Below are 20,714 nucleotides of genomic sequence, written 5' to 3' on the forward strand. Positions count from 1 at the left end.
GGGCTCGTAATCATCTCGGCGAGGGAGGGAAGGCACAGCAAGGGATGGCTTCGGCGAGGAGAATCGCGAGGGCGAGAGAGAACTAGGGTTTCAGTGAGGAAAATAGTTAGGCTTGGCAAGTAAAAGAGAAAAGGATGATTTTAGAGAAAAAAAATACTGTTTATATATATATATATATATATATAAAAGTTGACCTCATGATTTTTCGTTGTATCATATTTGTGGGAGCTTTAATTGAAATTTTATTTCTCTCTTAGTTATTTGTCAACAAGCAAGCTCTATGTTCTTTTGCGATATGATCTTCATTCCACTTTCTTGGTAACTGACGACGTCCTGCCTTCTAATTTTTCTTAAAACAGTGTCATATTGCTTGATTTTTAGAATTATTTTTTGTAAAGAAAGTTATAGTTGATACATGAATATGAAAGAAAGATTTCACATATCCAATGCCCCATGAAAAGCATGTAGGAGCTGCAGCAGATTGGGATATGGTTTGGCAGAGGATTCATACAATCTCCAACTCTTGCACAACGCCTTGGCCCCTGGAACCTGCCTTGACGACTGCCATTATCTTCCTCTGAAGCGCCAGCAACCCTATGCGCTTCCAGACGACGTAGAGCACAGCACTTGTAAATATGAGAAATCCAACCACTAGTATCACCCTGTTTTGATACAGTCAAGTATTACAATCAAGCAATACGCGTGTAACACAGTTAATGTAACATGAGAAAAACAGTATTAGAAAATTCAATTCTGGCCATAAAAGATTAAGATCGTCTGGTGAAAACAAAATAAGTGGAAACAAGGAGATTATGTTCAAGGACGAAGCAACAGTGAACTCATCCCAAATGAGCTCACTGATGCTTGAGAATTAAATACAGTTGTTGTATTGCCACTCACTTCGCAGTACAAATTTTTCATTTGTCTTCTGCCCTTGATGTTTTTTAGTATAATCTATGTGATACTTTTCAATTTTCATTGCCAACTTTAGACATGGTCCAGTTAAGCAATACATCAAGATTGATCCGTCAGCAAATTTTAATAGTATATGGACTGTTTGTTATACCACCAAACTCGAGCTTTTTTACTTGTATGATCTAATTTGGAGACATTTGATATGTATGAGGATTTGTCATGGGACCATGCGTCAGCAATGGTGGGAATTTGGTGATTTCAATTGTTAGGTCTTCATATGAACAAACAATTGATAATATCTATACCTGTCAAGAACATCTTGCCGACGCATTGTGGATAGCAAGTTGCGTGTTCGCATCAGTAGAGGCCGATGTCCTTTGTATTCACTTTCTGCTCGTCTCAAGACACCCGTTGATTCCTCTGCATGGTACATTCCAGAGGTAGGAGAATTAGGGCCACATTCACAACAGTCAAAAAAGATTTTCCGAAAAACACAACAGCTAAAATTGCAAACAGTCTTCATAGAAGTATTGACAAGAACAATAAGAAAATCCGGAATGGTGCACATAAAGAAAAAAAACAGGACCGCCCGGTGCACGAAGCTCTCGTCATGCTGGGTTCCAGAGAATGATCCATTGTACGTAGCCTTAACCCTGCTTTTTGCAAAAGGCTATTTCCAGGATTCGAACCCGTGATCTTTTGGTTACAAAGCAACAACTTTACCGTTGCGTCAATGCTCCCCTTCTCACTCATGGTATACAACCAAGCACAAGAACAAGAACAATAAGAAAATCAAGAATGGTGTACATATCAAAAAATACATTGTCAATCCCTTCTCACTCATGGTATATAACCAAGCGCAAGAACAAAAATCAGAATAATAAGTGCTAAAGATATGATAGGACAACCATTTACTCTTAAACCAGTAAAAACCCAATTTATCTATATAATAGATCGAAATTTTAAAAGTATGTCATCAGATACCTGTTTGATATCACTATCATGCTGCAAATGTGTGGGTAACATGGGTTACATCTGAAGCTTTCAAAGGTTAAGCTGAGATCATTCACCCGATAGCCAATATAAAACAGCTAGACCAAGTGGTTTAATGTCACAATGAGAAACAACTTACACGAGCAAATCAACAATCTCCAGTAATCAGAGTCTAATTAAGTAACCAGATAATGGAACAACCTGATTTTCATTCAACTTAGCATTTAAAATAGTCAGCAGGTGCCATTTTTTCAATGCTATATAACTAAACATTAGAGCCACCAACTCACTATTCCACCATTTACATAGATCAATTTAACCCAAACTTGGTTATATAATTAAACAATTGAAACCATCTTAATCTACAATCAGGCATGTTATATAATAGTAGGTTAGATTACAAAATTTATTGTACTAAGTTCAGCATTTCTGCTAACCTAAACACAATGATATGATCAAGCAATAAAGCCATCTTAATCTGCCCTCAGGCATGCTATAAAAAATAAGTTAGATTACAAAATGATTGTACAAAGTTCAATTTTTTTGCTCCTCTCTTCATTATGTTTCAAGGAATCTCTAGAACCAATTCTCAATTCATTTGGTGTTTATCACAATGTTTAAAGTGTCAATAGGCATTGGTTGGCTTGGTGGACCCATATCATTTTCAGATTGTCACCTGACAATCAGTACAAACTTCTTGTTGGTATGGTGCTAGTGTTGATACAGTACCACCTATGGCAAGGTAGTAAAATTCAATGCTGGACAGGACTATTTGCATCTTATCTTGCACTTCACCTCTTACCTCCGAATATAAGTCTGTAACGACTAAAAAATTAATTGAACTAAAATTTAAAATTTTGGAAACTGGTCATTTGACTGTTAGTCAATGTTGATCAATCAAGGTTTCTTTTTCTATTATACCTCCTATGCAGCTAAGTAAGCACAACGTGAGAAACATCTCTCTCCCTTGGTTCTGTTTCTCCATCAAATTCTTGTTTCTACTCCGAGTAAACAAGGGGCTTAGAGTTATTATTTAAAATAGGATGGTGTATATTGTGATATTCAGCATATTAGCAGCTAGCACATTTGGTAATCAACTGGCACACAAAAAAAATAGAGGATATTTATCTTGTCAATGTAGTATAACTATCAGTGCTCAATCTTATTTTTTGAAAATCTTAAAGAGATTGACCATACCAAATGTTGCCAAAGTACTTGCACTTCTTTCTACTTCCTGTAGAAGGTTAGGTAAATGGTCTTTAGGACTATGATGTTGATGAGGTAGTTGTAGCATATATATGCATCATGTCTCAATACTAACCTGAACCATAATTTGGCGCGTACGGCGGAGGCTCTCTGTAATGCTTTCGGCAGCTGATGTCATTCCAACCTTTGTTCTACATCCATGAATAATTGGCCCACTATAAGCTTTTAAGCTTAAAAAAAATCATAAAATGGAACTCGAAGGGCTTTATTTATCATAATCTGAATCCAATTTTTTAAGCGAACAAAATATATTACTTAATATAAATAAATGAAATCTGCTTAGAACGTGTTGAGATAAGAAATAAACTAGAACAGTTATCGAACAATAAACCTCCAAAATTTGGATACAAATCTCACAAGGCCATAATAAAAAGGAATTTTCATATAGAAGACGAAACTTTGGAGTAATCAAAAACAAACATACATGCATAAATTCTAATGGGATTTAAATTTTGTTATCTACTAACTGATATGTGGCAATTACCAACCTGACAAAATTTTGGAATGCACAATACTACAATAGTAAATGCCAATTAGCCATATATAATGTAAGCCATTCAAATCTTTAAATTATTTACTATTAAATTTTGTTTTTTTTATTCTACAAGATAACAATTCATCATCAAGCCAAGATTTGAGTTTGCTATATGAATTATGAATCTTATTTCTTCAGAGTTCTTACAACAATAAGGTTAAAATCCATGTTTAGAGATTTGGACAACTTTCGTATTGGCTGTTTGTGCATCACAACAATCCTCACCCCTTTGCATTTAGGCTTTTTCATCCGTTCTAGCCAAAGCTATCCCTCCCCCTTCTTTTCTCCTTGCCTCCTCCCTCCTCTTCTATATTTGTCACAAAGTGATAAAGAAACCTTGTAAATGGATCGCCTTGAAATTCAGCTTGGGGAAGGGTATTGACGCCACACTCAAGCAAGATGAGAAGGTGAGTGATAAGTCATGGAGTTTTGATCGCCACAAGTTGCCTTGATAAGATCGAAATTAGTTCTTTGCCTAAGAACAAGAAGGAAGCTCTCACAAAAGAGAAACTCAAATTTTCATTCAAACTTACATGATTTGTCATACAAGAGTTCTCCTATTTAACATCCCTTAAGATCCCCTATGCACTAATTATGCAATAAATATCATGCTTGCATGCATGGGTTTTATTATCCACTAATGCAACCACTAATCCCTAATACTAGCTTAATGCAACCATGCATGCATGGTATTTGTTATACTAGCTTAGGAACTTTCAAAAATGCATTAAAAACCCACAAAGGACATCAAAAGTCACTTTAGAAAAAAAACCCCATGCATGCACACGAAAATGGTCCTCATGTTGGACCAATTTCACTTTCAAATTGAAGGAATGTGATCCACTTAGTTGTTGCTTCCATTGTGCATTGATCCTCCTTTTCCTTGAGCCTCATTATTAAGCCTTCTAAAGCTTGCTTCATTCTCTTAGTCTTGGACCTTGTCATGGGTCCCCCAATTCCCTTCAGCCTCTTCTTGGCTCACATCATTCCCTCCTTCTTTAGGTGAATTCGTCCTCGAATTTAGGTCTTCATCTCCTACATCAAAAGGACTCAAATCAGCCACATTAAATGTTGCACTAACACCATACTCACCGGGCAAATCAATTTTGTAAGCATTGTCATTAATTCTTTCTAACACTTGGAATGGTCCATCTCCTCTTGGTTGAAGCTTTGATTTCCTTTGGGTAGGAAACTGTTCCTTCCTCATATGAACCCACACCCAATCACCGGGTTCAAGGACCACTCTTTTTCTCCCTTTATTGGCTCGATTTGCATATTGCTCCATTTTCTTCTCAATTTGAGCTTTAACTTGCTCATGAAGCTTCTTCACATATTCTGTCTTTGTTTTGCCATCCTTGTGAACTAAAGAAGAAGTGTTAGGTAAAGGAAGCAAATCAAGAGGTGTTAGTGGATTAAACCCATAAACAATCTCAAAAGGAGAAAATTTAGTAGTAGAATGTACCGCCCTATTATAAGCAAATTCAACATGAGGTAAACATTCTTCCCAAGACTTAATGTTCTTCTTAATAATTGCTCTAAGAAGAGTAGAAAGTGTCCTATTTACCACCTCAGTCTGGCCGTCAGTGGTGGAGAAAAGAAGCTTTGTTCCCAGCTTGTTCCATAAGGTCCTCCAAAAATGGCTTAAAAATTTGGTGTCACGATCTGAAACAATGCTCCTAGGCATGCCATGAAGTCTTACCACCTCTTTGAAAAACAAATCTGCCACATAAGTTGCATCATCCACTTTGTGGCAAGGTATGAAGTGTGCCATCTTGGAGAATCTATCAACTACCACAAAAATGGAGTCCTTACCTTTTTGAGTACGTGGTAGCCCTAAAACAAAATCCATAGACAAGTCAGTCCAAGGAAAATTAGGAATAAGCAAAGGCGTGTAAAGTCCATGAGGTAATGTCTTAGATTTTGCTTTTCTACACACAATGCACTGTGCACAAAATTTCTGCACATCGTGTTTCATGTGTGGCCAATAAAAATGTTCAAGAAGCATTTCTAAGGTCTTTTGAACCCCAAAGTGTCTCATTAAACCCCCCTCATGTGCTTCCCTAACTAGCAATTTACGCATGGATCATCTAGGCACACAAAGTCTGTTATTCTTAAATAAGTAGTTGTCATGCCTAGCAAACCCATTTTGTGATTTCTTTTCACACGCAGCATATAATTGGGAAAACTCATTATCATGTATATACAATTCCTTAATATGTTCAAAGCCAAGCAATTTAGTTTCAAGTGTAGCTAACAAGTTATACCTTCTTGAAAGTGCATCTGCTACAACGTTTACCTTTCCTTGCTTATGCTTAATCACATAAGGAAATTGTTCAAGAAATTCGACCCATTTGGCATGTCTTTTGTTGAGCTTCCCTTGCCCTTTCAAATACTTCAAAGATTCATGATCACTATGAATGACAAATTCTTTAGACAAAAGATAATGCTGCCATGTTTGTAATGCTCTAACAAGTGCATACAATTCTATATCATAAGTGGAATAGTTGAGAGTGACGCCACTTAGTTTCTCACTAAAATATGCAATGGGATGACCATCTTGAAGTAAAACAGCCCCAATACCCACATGAGATGCATCACATTCAATTTCAAAAGATTTGGAAAAATCAGGTAAAGCAAGAATGGGTGCATGTGTGAGTTTATCCTTAAGTGTTTGAAATGTCTTTTCTTGATTCTCTCCCCATCTAAAACCCATGTTTTTCTTAACAATTTCATTTAGAGGTGCTGCCACTGTGCTGAAGTCCTTCACAATCCTCCTATAGAAACTTGCCAACCCATGGAAGCTCCTAACCTCACTCACAGTTTTAGGAGTTGGCCAATCTCTAATGGCCTTAACTTTCCCTTCATCAACCTGCACTCCTTTAGAACTTATGACAAAACCAAGAAAAACTACATGAGTAGTGCAAAAAGAACATTTTTACAAGTTAGCATATAGTTTTTCCTTTCTAAGGACATGCAAGACAGATTGGAGATGTGCAAGATGATCAACAAAACTCTTGGAATATACCAAAATATCATCAAAGTATACTACCACAAATTTTCCAAGAAATTCTCGTAAGACATGGTTCATAAGCCTCATAAAAGTACTTGGTGCATTAGTTAACCCAAAAGGCATTACCAACCATTCATACAATCCATATTTGGTTTTGAAAGCTGTTTTTCATTCATCCCCTTCCCTTATCCTAATTTAATGGTACCCACTTTTCAAATCAATTTTAGAAAAGAAGCAAGCACCATGCAATTCATCAAGCAAATCATCAAGTCTAGGGATAGGATGTCTATACCGAATTGTGATGTTGTTGATTGCTCTACAGTCAGTGCACATCCTCCATGATCCATCCTTTTTATGCACCAAAATTACAGGTACAGCACAAGGACTTAAACTTTCTCTAACCCATCCTTTTTGCAATAACTCCTCCACTTGATTTTGTATCTCCTTTGTTTCTTGAGGATTGCTCCTATAAGCTGGCCTATTGGGCAGAGAAGCGCCAGGAATAAGGTCTATTTGGTGTTCAATCCCCCTCATTGGTGGCAAACTGTGAGGTACTTCCTTGGGAAACACATCCTCAAAATCCTGTAAAATAACAACAACATCACTAGGCAAGGAGTTAGGGTTAGATTCCAAGCAAGTTTCCTTGCTCAAAAGAAGAAATATAGGCTGCCTTGTCAAATAAGCTTTCTTCACCTCACTTCCTCTTGTAAACAAATTTTCTATTTTTCTCTCTTTCTTTTCCTCATTCTCTCTTTTCTTTTGAATTTTGTCCTCAAAATCAAGTATTTTCTTTTTCACACCCTCTTTCTTTTTCTTAAGCTCTCGCTCTTCTTTTTCTCTTTTCTCTCTCATTTTTATTTGATCCTCACAAACCTCCCTTGGTGATAACGGTACAAGTGTGACTTTGCGAGAATTGTGGACAAAAGAGAACTTGTTGGAGAATCCATCATGGTGAGCTCGCCTATCAAACTGCCAAGGTCTTCCAAGAAGAATGTGACTTGCCTCCATAGGCACAATATCACATAGAACTTGATCTTCATATTTGCCAATGGAGAAATTAATCAGCACTTGCTGGTTCACTACCAATTCACCACTATTACTAAGCCATTGGAGTTTATATGGTCTTGCATGTGGTGTAGTCTTGAGGTTGAGTTTGGTGACCATCCTAGTACTTGCCACATTGGTACAACTTCCACCATCAATGATCATAGAGCATGTTTTACCTTGAATAAGGCAGCGGGTATGAAAAATATTTTCTCTTTGGTCCTCCTCATGCTCCTTGGCTTGGCTTCCCAATAATCTCCTAACCACCAAGAGATCTCCATCTTGCGCATAGGCTGCTCCATCATTTTCCTCATCGCTTGAGGAAGAGGAATGAGAAGTAATTTCTTCACTAGAGATACTCCCATTATCTCTCACCACCATAGTCTTCTTATTCGGGCATTCGGATGCAATATGACATTTTCCCAAACACCTAAAACACTTGATATCCCTACTCTTAGAAGTGGAAGAAGAGGTAGTAGGAATAGGCTTCTTAGTGCTTGCTGCCTCCTTAGAATTTGAAGAACCCTCCTTCTTTGGCTTGTCCTTCCAACTTGAAGAGTAGTTTGGAGAAGATGATTTCTTCATAACGCCCTTTCTCTTTAATTGTTGCTCTATTTTCATTGCTTGATGCACTAAGTCGTCAAGCTCCACATAATGTTGTAACTCCACAATGTCTCCAATGTCTCGGTTTAGGCCATGGAGAAACCGAGCCATGGTAGCTTCCCTATCCTCCACAATATTGGCCCTAATCAAAGCCACCTCCATCTCCTTGTAGTAATCATCCACACTCCTACTCCCTTAGGTGAGTCTTTGCAATTTGTTGTGCAATTCCCTATGGTAGTGGGAAGGCACAAATCTCCTTCTCATCAAAGTCTTCATTTCGTCCCAAGTGTTGATAGGATGCTCTCCATACCTTCTTCTCTCCTTTTGCAATTGATCCCACCAAATTAAGGCATAATCGGTGAACTCAAGGGCAGCCACCTTTACTTTCTTTGCATCATTGTAATTGTGGCATGAGAAAATTTGTTCTATTTTCATCTCCCATGCAAGATATGTTTCAGGATCATTCCTCCCTTGGAAGGAAGGTATCTGGACTTTCACACCTCCTAGATCATCTTCTCGTCTATGGTCTCTACCTCCTCTTTCATGTCTTCTTCCCCCTTCATGCCTCCTTCTTTCTCTTGGTGAATCATAGAATGGTTCACTTTGACAAAATTCTTCATGATTAGAATTGCCCCCACGGTTCGAAACTTTTTCTCCTTCAAGTCGATCCATCCTTTCGTGTATTTCTTCAAGTTGTCTTTGAAGTATTCTCTCAAATTGTTGAGTAAGTGCCTCCATTTGAAGCCTATTAAGATCTCGCCTAGGGGAATTAGGTGATTTTTCCCCACTCATGCTTGCAACAAAAAAATAGAAGATGACAAGGAAAATTACAAAAGAAATGTTAGACGGACCTCACCACTCTACTCACATGGTTGCACTCAAATTTATCCACTCAGCTTCCTTTATAAGTTCTTAAGGAAAGAACCTTATCAATATCTTTCTCAAGACAACAAGTAGACAATCAAGTGAATAAGAAACCAACAAAAGAAATATGAGTAGAACAAGAGAAATAAACGGATAAAACGAGAAATTCAGCAATGACCAAGAGGAATGGAAGGAATATATCTTTGAATTCAGTTTTCACAAAGAAAGAATATTGAGTCCTTTCAATTCACAAATCCTCCTCCTTTTTTTTTCTTTTTTTTTTCAATCAGAAATCAATGACTCTAATGATTTTTTTTTTTTTTTTGAGTTGAGGACCCAAATAGCGAATAGAAATTTATGATAGATAGGGACGAAGAGATCAACAAAGATGGACAAGAACAAAGATGAAAACAAGACACAAACTTGAAAATCAAGGAGCCAAGGCTCTGATACCAAATGATAAAGAAACCTTGTAAATGGATCGCCTTGAAATTCAGCTTGGGGAAGGGTATTGACGCCACACTCAAGCAAGATGAGAAGGTGAGTGATAAGTCATGGAGTTTTGATCGCCACAAGTTGCCTTGATAAGATCGAAATTAGTTCTTTGCCTAAGAACAAGAAGGAAGCTCTCACAAAAGAGAAACTCAAATTTTCATTCAAACTTACATGATTTGTCATACAAGAGTTCTCCTATTTAACATCCCTTAAGATCCCCTATGCACTAATTATGCAATAAATATCATGCTTGCATGCATGGGTTTTATTATCCACTAATCTCTAATACTAGCTTAATGCAACCATGCATGCATGGTATTTGTTATACTAGCTTAGGAACTTTCAAAAATGCATTAAAAACCCACAAAGGACATCAAAAGTCACTTTAGAAAAAACCCCCATGCATGCACACGAAAATGGTCCTCATGTTGGACCAATTTCACTTTCAAATTGAAGGAATGTGATCCACTTAGTTGTTGTCTCCATTGTGCATTGATCCTCCTTTTCCTTGAGCCTCATTATTAAGCCTTCCAAAGCTTGCTTCATTCTCTTAGTCTTGGACCTTGTCATGGGTCCCCCAATTCCCTTCAATGCCTCTTCTTGGCTCACATCACAAAGGTAATAAACTCATACCGTGCATCTTGTACAAGTCCAACTATATATTTTGTAGCCTATATAAATGCTCCGCGTGGATCATTATTTAAAAGTTTAACAATTGTTCTAGAAAATAGATAATGGTGCAGAACTTAATGCCAAAACATACTTGATCATAAAAACAAAGAGTATCGACGTTATTTTATTGTTTTCCCTTCTAATATTGACCAGCCAATCACCTGGAATATTTCTATCTTTCTGTCCCAATTGAAGATCCATTTATATATTCTTAGAATAAGAAAAGTGCTACTTTAGAAGTTATCAATGTGACAAGGTAGATAACATACTGCAGATTACGTCTACGGATGGTTGACTCTTCTCCACCTCCTAGAAGAAGTTCTCTCTGCAAAGTAAAAATCCAATATTGGAGACAACAAACAACTAAAACCAAATAAAGAGAAAATTAAAGGGAACAAAATAAGACAGTAAGTTTTGTACGTAATATATATTCACCTGATGACCTGCAAAACATAATGGATAGTGTTTTGGCATATTACAGAGGAACTCGAAGAAGAATTTTAACCATCACAGGAAATTCAAGTTAAATAATGATCACCTCTTGCTGAGCAGCTTTTCGAATGTTGTTTTTGGCTTGCAAGTTGGCATTCCTCAAACTCTTATGCAAACTAAATGAATGGATACAAAACGATTCAAGAAAGAGAATATTTAATTTCAATAAATACAGTAAATGCTTGAGAGTTGAACGCATACACAGGGAAGTAAAATTACAGAAACATTATCTTCAGAGCATCACGAGAAAAATTTAGTCAGAAACTTACCTTTGATATTGCTCCTTCCAAAATTCTAAGGTAAGCTGCGCAGATTGAATTTCCTCTTCTGTTGAAAGCTGCTGGGCCAAAAAATCAAGTTTAAACTGCAATGACCTAAGCACTGCAAGTCCATCTTGTGCAGCACCGTTTAACCGAGGAAGTGAATTTGCTTCCTCTGTTCCTTTTCCAGACGTTCCGCAACTTTCTATCAACCTGATACGATCTTGAATTTGGACAACCGATTGATCCCACTCCTTCTTCACTTTTGCAACAGTTTGTGCAACGTCATCCATTCTAAAATTACCAACACAAATGCAATCAGACCAATGTAAAGAAATAAAAATGAAGGTAAACTTTTTTTGCTGTGAACATCTGTCGAAATTCATGCAGTGGAAGAAATTTTATTTGTCATTTCTAGTCATAACTACCACGCTACCATCTTAATGTTTTGACCTACTATCCTATGTTGTCTCTATAAAAACAAGGGTTTGCCCAGGCGCAATTGAACGCCAGGAACTTTCTCCACCTAACTGAAGTAAGATCCGTCCGTCAAACGTGAAGGAAAAGTGGATGATCTTGAAAAACCACTAGATCTGCTCACCGGAGGGAGCGTTCACCGTCCGCCGTCTAGACAGGGGGCTGAGGTTGCGGCTCGCAACCGAGAGACACACGGACTCTCGCGAGAGGAGACTAGGAGATGAAGGATGACCACCGAGAAGCGTAGCGGCCGGCTCCGCTCGCGCGCAGCCTAGGGAGGCTATGGCCAGCGATCCGCGAGGGCGAACGAAGTCGGGAGAGTATGAGATCGGAAGGGGTGGAGCTCTCTATCCGGAAGGCAAGTAATCGGAAAACAGCCAACTTTCAAAATAGCTCCAACTATTTAAGAGTATTTTCAAAATGCCCTTACGTTTCATATACTAAAACCCTTATAAAATTTTATTGTATTATTAAAATTCCATATCCAAAATTATATATACACACAAACATATGCAGTTTTAACGTACAAGAATACCAAATAGGCTTTCCTACGACTTGACCTCGAAGGAAGACCTAACCGGCATATTTGTTTGTTGATTTATCATTAAAAGAGGTCTCACCTCTTATAAAATCATATAATTGTCCTCCATAAAATAGCAACTTATTCTCATTATTATTTCTCTAATATTTTTTTCTCAGCTAAATTGATAACGAACCCGCAAAAATCACACACAGTAAAATTGCATCTCCTTGGTTAACCAACATGGTTTCAGCATTTCAACATTTCAAAATCCACTAAGCTCAATTAATTTGATCTTCCACACGGGACGAGAAAGAAAAAGCACACATTCCACATTCGCCCAAAAATCAAATGACATTAAACAAAACTCAGATGTGGTGAGGAGAAAGAACTGCACCGTCGATGCAACCGGAGAATTGGACAAGAAAATCATTAATCTGATCCTTGTAACATATCCAGCATCCCGAACCCTCCGACGACACCGAACAAAAAGAAATCCAGCGAAGATCGTCCCCTTCAGAGTGGCGTCCCCGCCGAGGTTCCCCTCGCCGTCCTCCGTGAGGTCCCCATCGTCCCTTCCCTTGCCGTTTTCGAAAGTGAGGTTATGGGGCACGTCACTGGCCTTGCGGAGGGTGGCCTTCTTGGCTCCTTGAGGAAGGAGAAAAGGGCGGAATGCGGCGATGCGGCGCGGAGTGGGAGAGGGAGAGAAGGCAAGGCAGTGCATGGTTTAGATGTAAGAACTTTTCTTTTATATATTTTTTTTCTATGTAAAGGGAAGTTCGATGTTTATTTTATGCGAAAAATTTATAAAGAGAAGGATTAGGGGTAATAAATCGATTAATAATCCAATGAATTAAATCGTTTAAATTAAAATTAAATAATTTATTTTTTTTATTTAATTAACTGATCAAATTTTTATATAAAAATCAACAATCCGAATGATAAAAATATCAGTTAAATCGATTAAAAATTAAAATTATCAAACTTTTAATTAAATCGAGATCAGGAAGAAGAGTTATAAATTATAAAATTAGGTATTTTAACCTCACCATTCCGATTCCAATTCTGATTAAATAAAATTTTAAATTTATGGATTTAATTGAATTTTAAATTTTAAAATAAATGCCCAATCGATTCCACTGAAATAACTAATGTTTTAAGAAAAGTTTAAATTTCTGAATTATCTGAAATATAATTTGTAAAATATCTCATAAGAATTAATAAATACGAAATGACTGACATTATTTAAACCCTAATTCTCCCTCTCTCCCGCCAATCCTTGATCTATAGATCACTGTTATCTTCGCCTTCATAGGAGAATGTTCAGCTGTAGCTGCCGCCTCTACAACTGCCGCTGTCAAGATTCAATATCACTGCGATAAAAATTGTATGTCAACGGAATATATAATTTATTCCGGATTGCAGGACATAATTTTTTTTATGACACCTCCTGAACTATGAATTTGAAGAAGGATTTGTAATTTTTTTAAAATAAAAAATTCTTATTTTTTTTATACAAAACATTTGATGTTAGTGACACTATCCATTTTATAATTTTTTTTCCATAGTTCAATTTGGTAACATTAACTAATCTTTATTGATCTGTATTGTTTATCCATGCTACATGTTGCAGTTCGGAATTAAGTGATTACTATTTTCTGTTAGCTGGGAGTCCTATAGTTTCTTTTATTATTATTATTTTTACTTTTACGACAAATAAGTATTATATTATTAAGAATAAGATATTGTTTTTTGTATTATTTTTTTATTGCAAAGAAAAGAAATTAATTTTTTTTCCTAATCGAACCGACCATACTTTTATAAAAAAAATAATAAATGGAACTGATAAAATATAAGTTAAATGGGTAAAAAAAAATTACAAATAACAAACTTTCAACTAAATTAAAACTTACAAGGGTAATCCTAGGGGTGTAATTGAGTCGAGCTGAGTCGAATTCTTGGATGTTTGAGTTTGATTCGTTTATAATCGAGCCGAGCTCGAGTTTTATTTAACGAATATATTCATGGCTCACGAACTTATTCGAGCTTTTATCGAATCTAAACGAACTTAATAAATATAAATTATAAATTTAAATATTCATTAAAAATTAAATTATATATTTTTAAAAAATTATAATATTCTTGTTAAAATTTATAATTTTATTCTAATAAATAAATTTAATATATTTATCTATGTTTTTCATAAGTAGAGTGTAAATTTATAAATTCAATATCAAAACTATTAATTTTTTTATTTAAAAATTGATTCATGAGCTTAACGAACATGTTCACGAGCTAACGAGTCGAATATTGTGAAGCTTGAGCTTGATTTATTTATCTTAACGAGTCTAATTAAACGAGCTCAAACAAATTTTTATCAAATCAAAATTCGAATAGTTCATGAGCGACTTGACTCATTTACACCCCTAGGTAATCCTGAATTAAGAAATTAATTAAAATGAAGTTAAATTTAATAAACAGGATGTTTTGGGTGAGAGCTTGGTTAATAATAGAACTGACTAAACTGTTTAAATCAAAATTGAACAATTCAAAAAAAAATTATTTAATTGAAATTATCAAATTTTTATATAAAAAGTATATCAACTAAAACGACAAAAATATAGATTAAATAGGTTGAACATTGAAATAACTGAACTTTTAATTAAATCGGGACTAAATAAGAGTCATAAAAAAATCGTGATTAAACCAATTTGACTAAAATAACTAATGTTTTAAAATAATTGAATTTTGAATTAACTGAACTAATATTTTTGCAATAGAGCTTGCAAAAATTAAGAAATGTAAAATTAATTGACCTGATTTTAAACTCCCAACACTCCCTCTTTCCAACCCTCTACGTATAGCCGATATCTTCTCCTCCATTGGAGAATGTTCGCGATCACAACTGCAGCTGCCGTGGGTTATCGGAGAAAAGGATAAGTAAAAGGGTGAGCAAATTATTTAAAGATCATTAAAAAAAATATTTTAATTAAATTCATTTGTTTATAAATTTTTTAAAATGGTTAAATAAAATAATTTTTTTTATTAAATGATATAAAAAATTACTTAATTTTTTTTATTAAAAACTTTAATATTTTTTACTTTTAAAAAGTTAATTTTTTAATAATTGAATTAATTATTTTTTATTAATTTGATTTATTAAATTTTAATAATAAAAAACTATAAGTAAAGATAATAGAGTGATTTATTGACATGACTATATTTGATACTATTATATTTTTAACTCTTATTTGATACATTTATTAAATTCAAGAAGGATAATTAATTTAATTTATAAATTTTAAAACAAATCAAATATTTGTTTATTAGATTAGTTTGGTAAAAAAATTATTTATATTTATTTATTATATAAAAAGTAGATTAAAATGAATAATATTAAATAATTTATTAGACTAGATTAATGAATCATATTCTTCTATAAATTTTTTTAAAAATAAAAGGGACCTCAAGAAGAAGACGGGTCGCCTGAACTCTTCAGTCTTTTCAGCTCCTCCTCCACCATTGCTAAGTGGTTGGCAACAGCAATTTCTTCCACCCATCTCTGATATACAAAGGCATGTTAAAAGGCCGACCGGGAAGGCTACATAAAAGGGCAGAAATGAACCTTACCCCTATGGACTGCTGCATATGACTGTCAGCCAGCTTGTCGAGCGGTATCATGGCTACACGGGCCCGGGCGTCCGCCCACATCTCAGCGAGAGACCCCTTGATGGTGATCATATGTTCGGGAGCTGTCGGTCAATCGAACTCGGCCATAAATGCCTCAGTAGGGAGGTGCAAGGTGGCCCTAATAGTGCGGCATCGGCCCGAAGTCGTATGAGCGGACGCAGAGGGATCGGAAGCCGGGCTGGACATTGTGGACAAAATGCTCGAGCGGCGAACTCGGCGGGGTACAGGAGGAAAAGAGCTGACCGGTACCGCTTCGATGGGGGCCGCGGGTGCATCCAGTTGAGAGGGGGTCTGGTCGGAGGAGAGCGCCTCGACCGATGGCTCTTTACCGCGTTAAGATGCGGTGCACGTCCGGTCGGACGCTTGCACTGCGGAAGTTGCCGAGCGTAGAGGCTTCTCAACACGCCGTCTTTTCCTGTCAAGAGGGAGCTCATCCTCCGGTTCGGAGTCTTCCTCCCGAACGGTCGTTTCCTTGCTAGGAGTTGCACCGCCAGCCGCATCCGCAGGCAAAGCCTGAGCGGCCGACTCCCCTACATTCGCTTCCCTCTCCTCCTAGTGAGAGCCGACCGGAGCAATGCCCAACTGCTCCATTTCCTTGGTCGCTGCCGCCTCGTGCGCAGCCGCTTTCTTCTTCAAAATCCCGAACAGCACAGACTCAATTACGATGTTCGCTGCAAGAAAAGAAGAAGGAAATCAGTTAGAACTCAAGACAAATGTACAAGTGAAGTTCTTACCAAAGCTGCTCGGGAGCGGGGTCCGGCTTAGACTCAAACCGAATATATACATCACTCCTTCAGGTAGGAGCTTGTTGATGTCGAGCTTCAAATCGGCCAGCAGATTCGCTGCTTGAAGATAGTCCAGTCGGGTCTTAAACTTCTTCAGCTCGGGAGAGGTGGGCGGTCCGACCTGCCACTTGGTCCGGAAAGGAAATCGACCGGGGATACGAAGAAAAAAGTAGTTCTCTTTCCAATGTTTGTTAGAAGAGGGCAGTTTATCAAAAAAGACCAAGCCGGGCCGAACTTGAAACAAATAAGTGCCCAGCTCGGATTGCTTGGGATAGTAAAAATAATAGAAGACTTCCGGGCGGAGGGGAATGTTGTGTATCTTAAATAAGACCACAACTCCGCACAGAAGGCGAAAGGTGTTGGGAACCAATTGGGCGAGCGGAATGCCAAAGAAGTTACAAATTTCGACAATGAAGGGGTGGAGAGGGAACCGCAGACCGGCTATAAATTGGTCGTGGAAGAAACAAATAGCGCCGCGCGGCAGTTTGTGCAGCCAAGCGGAAGGTGAGGGTAAAATCAGTTCAAAATCAGAGGGGATATCGAAAGCGTTCATCGGGCTCTCGACATCGCACCGATCGAACCGCGACTCCATGGTGGTATACCATGGGCCGAGAGCGGGGTCCGCGGGCTGAGAGGAACTTGCCATCGCCGGAACAACAGTGGAGATGGCGAAAATTGAGAGAAAATACAAAGGCTTGAGGGAGATGAAATGAACAGTAACCAAAAGACGAGAACTCGGCAAAGACCGCAAAGAAAACACAGAAAGAAAGAGGGAAAGACAAAGAACCTTACAGAGAAGATGATGTTAGGATGTATACTAAAAGTCTAGCTTTTGGTATAAACATTTATCTAGAAATAAGAATCACATTGGTCAAATGTCTACATTTATGATAAATGTAGTTGTTCAATTAATTTATATTGTAGATAACATGGTGTGTGGTGTCACACACAGAGGATCATGTTATCAGTACCTTATAAATTATAAACAGTAGCTCACGATCAAGATGTAAAGGAACAAATCATTGGAAGGTCGTAGTGTAATTAGATATTAGTTTATCTTAACTATATAATTACACTAGTACACTTAAAGTGTATTGAGTAGGACCATTAGAAGTCGTTTCTTTTATACTGACTTTATAAAGGAACAAACACCTCAGTTATTATGGAAGTGTGTGCTCTTAATCCTAATATAATAACAAGCACATATATTTGATATTTATTTCTTTAATTTATCAATGGGTAAGATTTAGTTCGATAAATCAATAAGCCCGATAAGTTGGGAAATGATATCACTTATAGTGTGTGTTGTTGATTATAGAAGGATATTGTGTCCTAGTAATCTAGGTTGAGAATGTCCCCAAGAGGAGCTCATAAGGATTGTCATGTTAAACCCTGCAAGTGGACTTAGTCCGACATGACGATAAGGTTGAGTGGTACTACTCTTGGACTAAGATATTAATTAAATGAGTTGTCAGTAACTCACTTAATTAGTGGACATTCGACATCTTAAACACAGAGAGACTAACACACTCATAATAAGAAGGAGCCCAAAATATAATTTGGGATTGGTGCGGTAGTTCAATAATAGTTCTCTAGTGGAATGAATTATTATTGATAAAATTAAGTTGTGTGTTCGGGGCGAACACGGGATGCTTAATTTTATCGGGAGACAAAAACCAATTCCTCCTCTCGGTCCCTATCGTAGCCTCTTAATTATAGAGTACTATACCCACATTCCTACCCATCCTATACGGGCTGGCCAAGCTAGCTTGGAGACCAAGCTAGGGCCGGCCATGGCTTGGTTCATGGGTGAATTCATGTGGCCGGCCCTAGCTTGAACTCAAGCTTAGGTGGCCGACCCTATTAAGATAAAAAGAAATTTTAATTTTAAAATTTTTTTTATGTGGATAACATGATTTAAAAGAGAGTTTAAAAATTTAAATATTTTCTTTTATAAGATTCTACAAAAGATTAAGAGAAGAGCTAAATCTCTTTCCTTATTTGTAGATTAAAAGGTTGATTTTAATTTTGGTAAAAACATTCCTTTAATCATGTTCATGAAGAAAGTTTAAAAATTAAAAATTAAAAATTATCTTTTATTAGTTTCAGATTAAGAAAAGATTTAATATCTTTCCTTATTTGTAGATTGAAAGGAGATTTTAATTTTTAGAGATAACTTTTCTTTTTTGAAATTATCCACATATTTAAAAGAAAGATTTTAATTTATAAAATTTTATTTTTATTAATCAATCATGAAGGGATAAAAATTATTGGATAAATTTTTATAAATTTCTGAAAACAAATTAGGAAGTTTTAATTATTGATTTAATTAAAACTTTCCTTGTTTTGGGGAGAAAGTGGTCGGCCAAATAAGTTGGAAAAAGAAATTTGATTTTTAATTAATTAATTTTTCTTTTTCATGGCAAAGGAATTAAGGAAGTTTTTATTTAAATTTCCTTATTTGTCAAGGCCAAGGATTATAAAAGAGAAGGTAGAGGTGCCTTCAAAAATACTCAACAACCTCTATTCTTTTTCTCCCTCTTTTCCTTGGTGGTGTGGCCGGCCCTTTCTTCTTCTCTTTATGGCCGAACCTCTTCATGCTCTTGGAGTTTTAATTGGTGGCCGGATTCTAGCTTGGAGAAGAAGGAGAGAAAGTTTGCATCCCTTGGAGCTTGGTTGGTGGAAAAAGTTCTTCATCCTTAGGAGGTTTTGTGCTTGGCCGAAACTTGAAGGAAGAAGAAGAAGGTGCTAGGTGGTTCTCGTCTCGGAAGATCGTTGCCCACACAACGTCCGAGATTAGAAGAGGAATACGGTAGAAGATCAAGAGGTCATTATCCACAAAGAAAGGTATAACTAATAATTATTTTCCGCATCATGTTAGTTTTGTTTCTTTGTAAAAATACCAAATACAAGAGGCATGCGATTCTAGTTTTTCGAATTAGTTTTCGAAGTTGTGTTCTTTTATTTTTTTCTTTTCCTTGTGATTTGATTGTTCTTAGCGGTTGACCTAGGGTTACTATGGGAAGGTTAAATATTTAATTTCCTTAAAAGGCTTTGTCTAGTCGGTGGTGGTTGCTCCCATATCCAAGAAGGCCAAGTGCCTCGTCATGCAGTACTGGAAGCCGATTTTGGAAATAGATATTTAATTGTTTTCGTGACCTAGGTGATTTGGATCGAACGTGTTAAGTTCTGCAGGAGATCCAAGTCTAAACCTAAAAGAACAAATAAATTAAACTTAGGATCAAACGTGTTAAGTTCCGCAGGCGATCCAAGTTTAATTTAAAAGAACACATGGTAGCTAGGAAAATGTTCATACCTTTGTACAAAATTTTTGTACAGTGGAACCGTTAGGCTTTCCGAGTAGCAACCAACAATTGGTATCAGAGCTAGGGTTTTACCTCTGTGTATTTGGTATTAGTTTAATTATGCATATGTTATACATAATTTAGGCAGGATAATAGTAGAATGTGCTAACTTTGTGGATGCAGGATCCAACTATTATGGCTTATGGATATTGTGTGTGTGATTGGACCCTTGGGCATATCAAGGGCATTTTATTGTGTGTACATGATTGTATTATAAAATACAGCAGGAGCTGTATTTAGTTTTATTAGGATTTTATTTTTGATCTAGATACATGTATATTCCTTCAAGGAATATAGGATCGAAAAATGTAAAATTCTATTTATGTCGCGGATCGAATCTTGAAAGGCGTGGAACCTTTTGAGGACCAGAGGCACAGCGGAACAAGGAGCAAGATGGATGCGACAACTAGACCCAGTGGTGGTGGCCAAAAATGGCAGCAGCTAGGGATGGCAACACACGGAGGACAACAATAGTTAAAAGTCATAATAGTTGAAAATTAGTTTTTCTATTTATTGCTTTTATTCTGTGCTGTGTGTGCTTGTTAGTATGCATGTTAAATAGGCTAGCATAGTCAAAATTCCTCACTTTAAATAACTAAGTGGGAGAGGGATTTTAAATAAATTCCACGGTCTCTATTACTGGTTTGTAAGTGATGCAAACAAACTTGCGCGTTGGCTCTGAGTGCCTTCCTCCATATCAGATGAGTTTGTTTATGGATCACTAGATC

The 20,714-nt window shown here is 36.7% G+C and overlaps 1 protein-coding gene across 2 annotated transcripts; it reads right to left on the reverse strand.

The window, feature by feature from the left end:
* Positions 1 to 344: 344 nt before the first annotated feature.
* Positions 345 to 11,999, reverse strand: LOC121988870. Of its 2 annotated transcripts, none has more exons than XM_042542566.1 (8): positions 11,681 to 11,999; positions 11,159 to 11,443; positions 10,936 to 11,005; positions 10,667 to 10,722; positions 3,230 to 3,305; positions 3,106 to 3,142; positions 1,221 to 1,335; positions 345 to 662 (listed from the first exon to the last, which is right to left on the reverse strand). In XM_042542566.1, the coding sequence occupies exons 2-8, from the start codon at positions 11,440 to 11,442 to the stop codon at positions 506 to 508; spliced, it is 795 nt and encodes a 264-aa protein (XP_042398500.1). In that variant the 5' UTR covers position 11,443; positions 11,681 to 11,999; the 3' UTR covers positions 345 to 505. The 2 variants fall into 2 exon arrangements, with proteins under 2 accessions (XP_042398500.1, XP_042398499.1); XM_042542565.1 differs by having other exon boundaries at positions 11,751 to 11,998.
* Between the last annotated feature and the right edge of the window lie 8,715 nt (positions 12,000 to 20,714).

This window comes from Zingiber officinale, chromosome 6B (genome assembly GCF_018446385.1).
Source record: "Zingiber officinale cultivar Zhangliang chromosome 6B, Zo_v1.1, whole genome shotgun sequence".
Classification (NCBI taxonomy): Eukaryota; Viridiplantae; Streptophyta; class Magnoliopsida; order Zingiberales; family Zingiberaceae; genus Zingiber; species Zingiber officinale.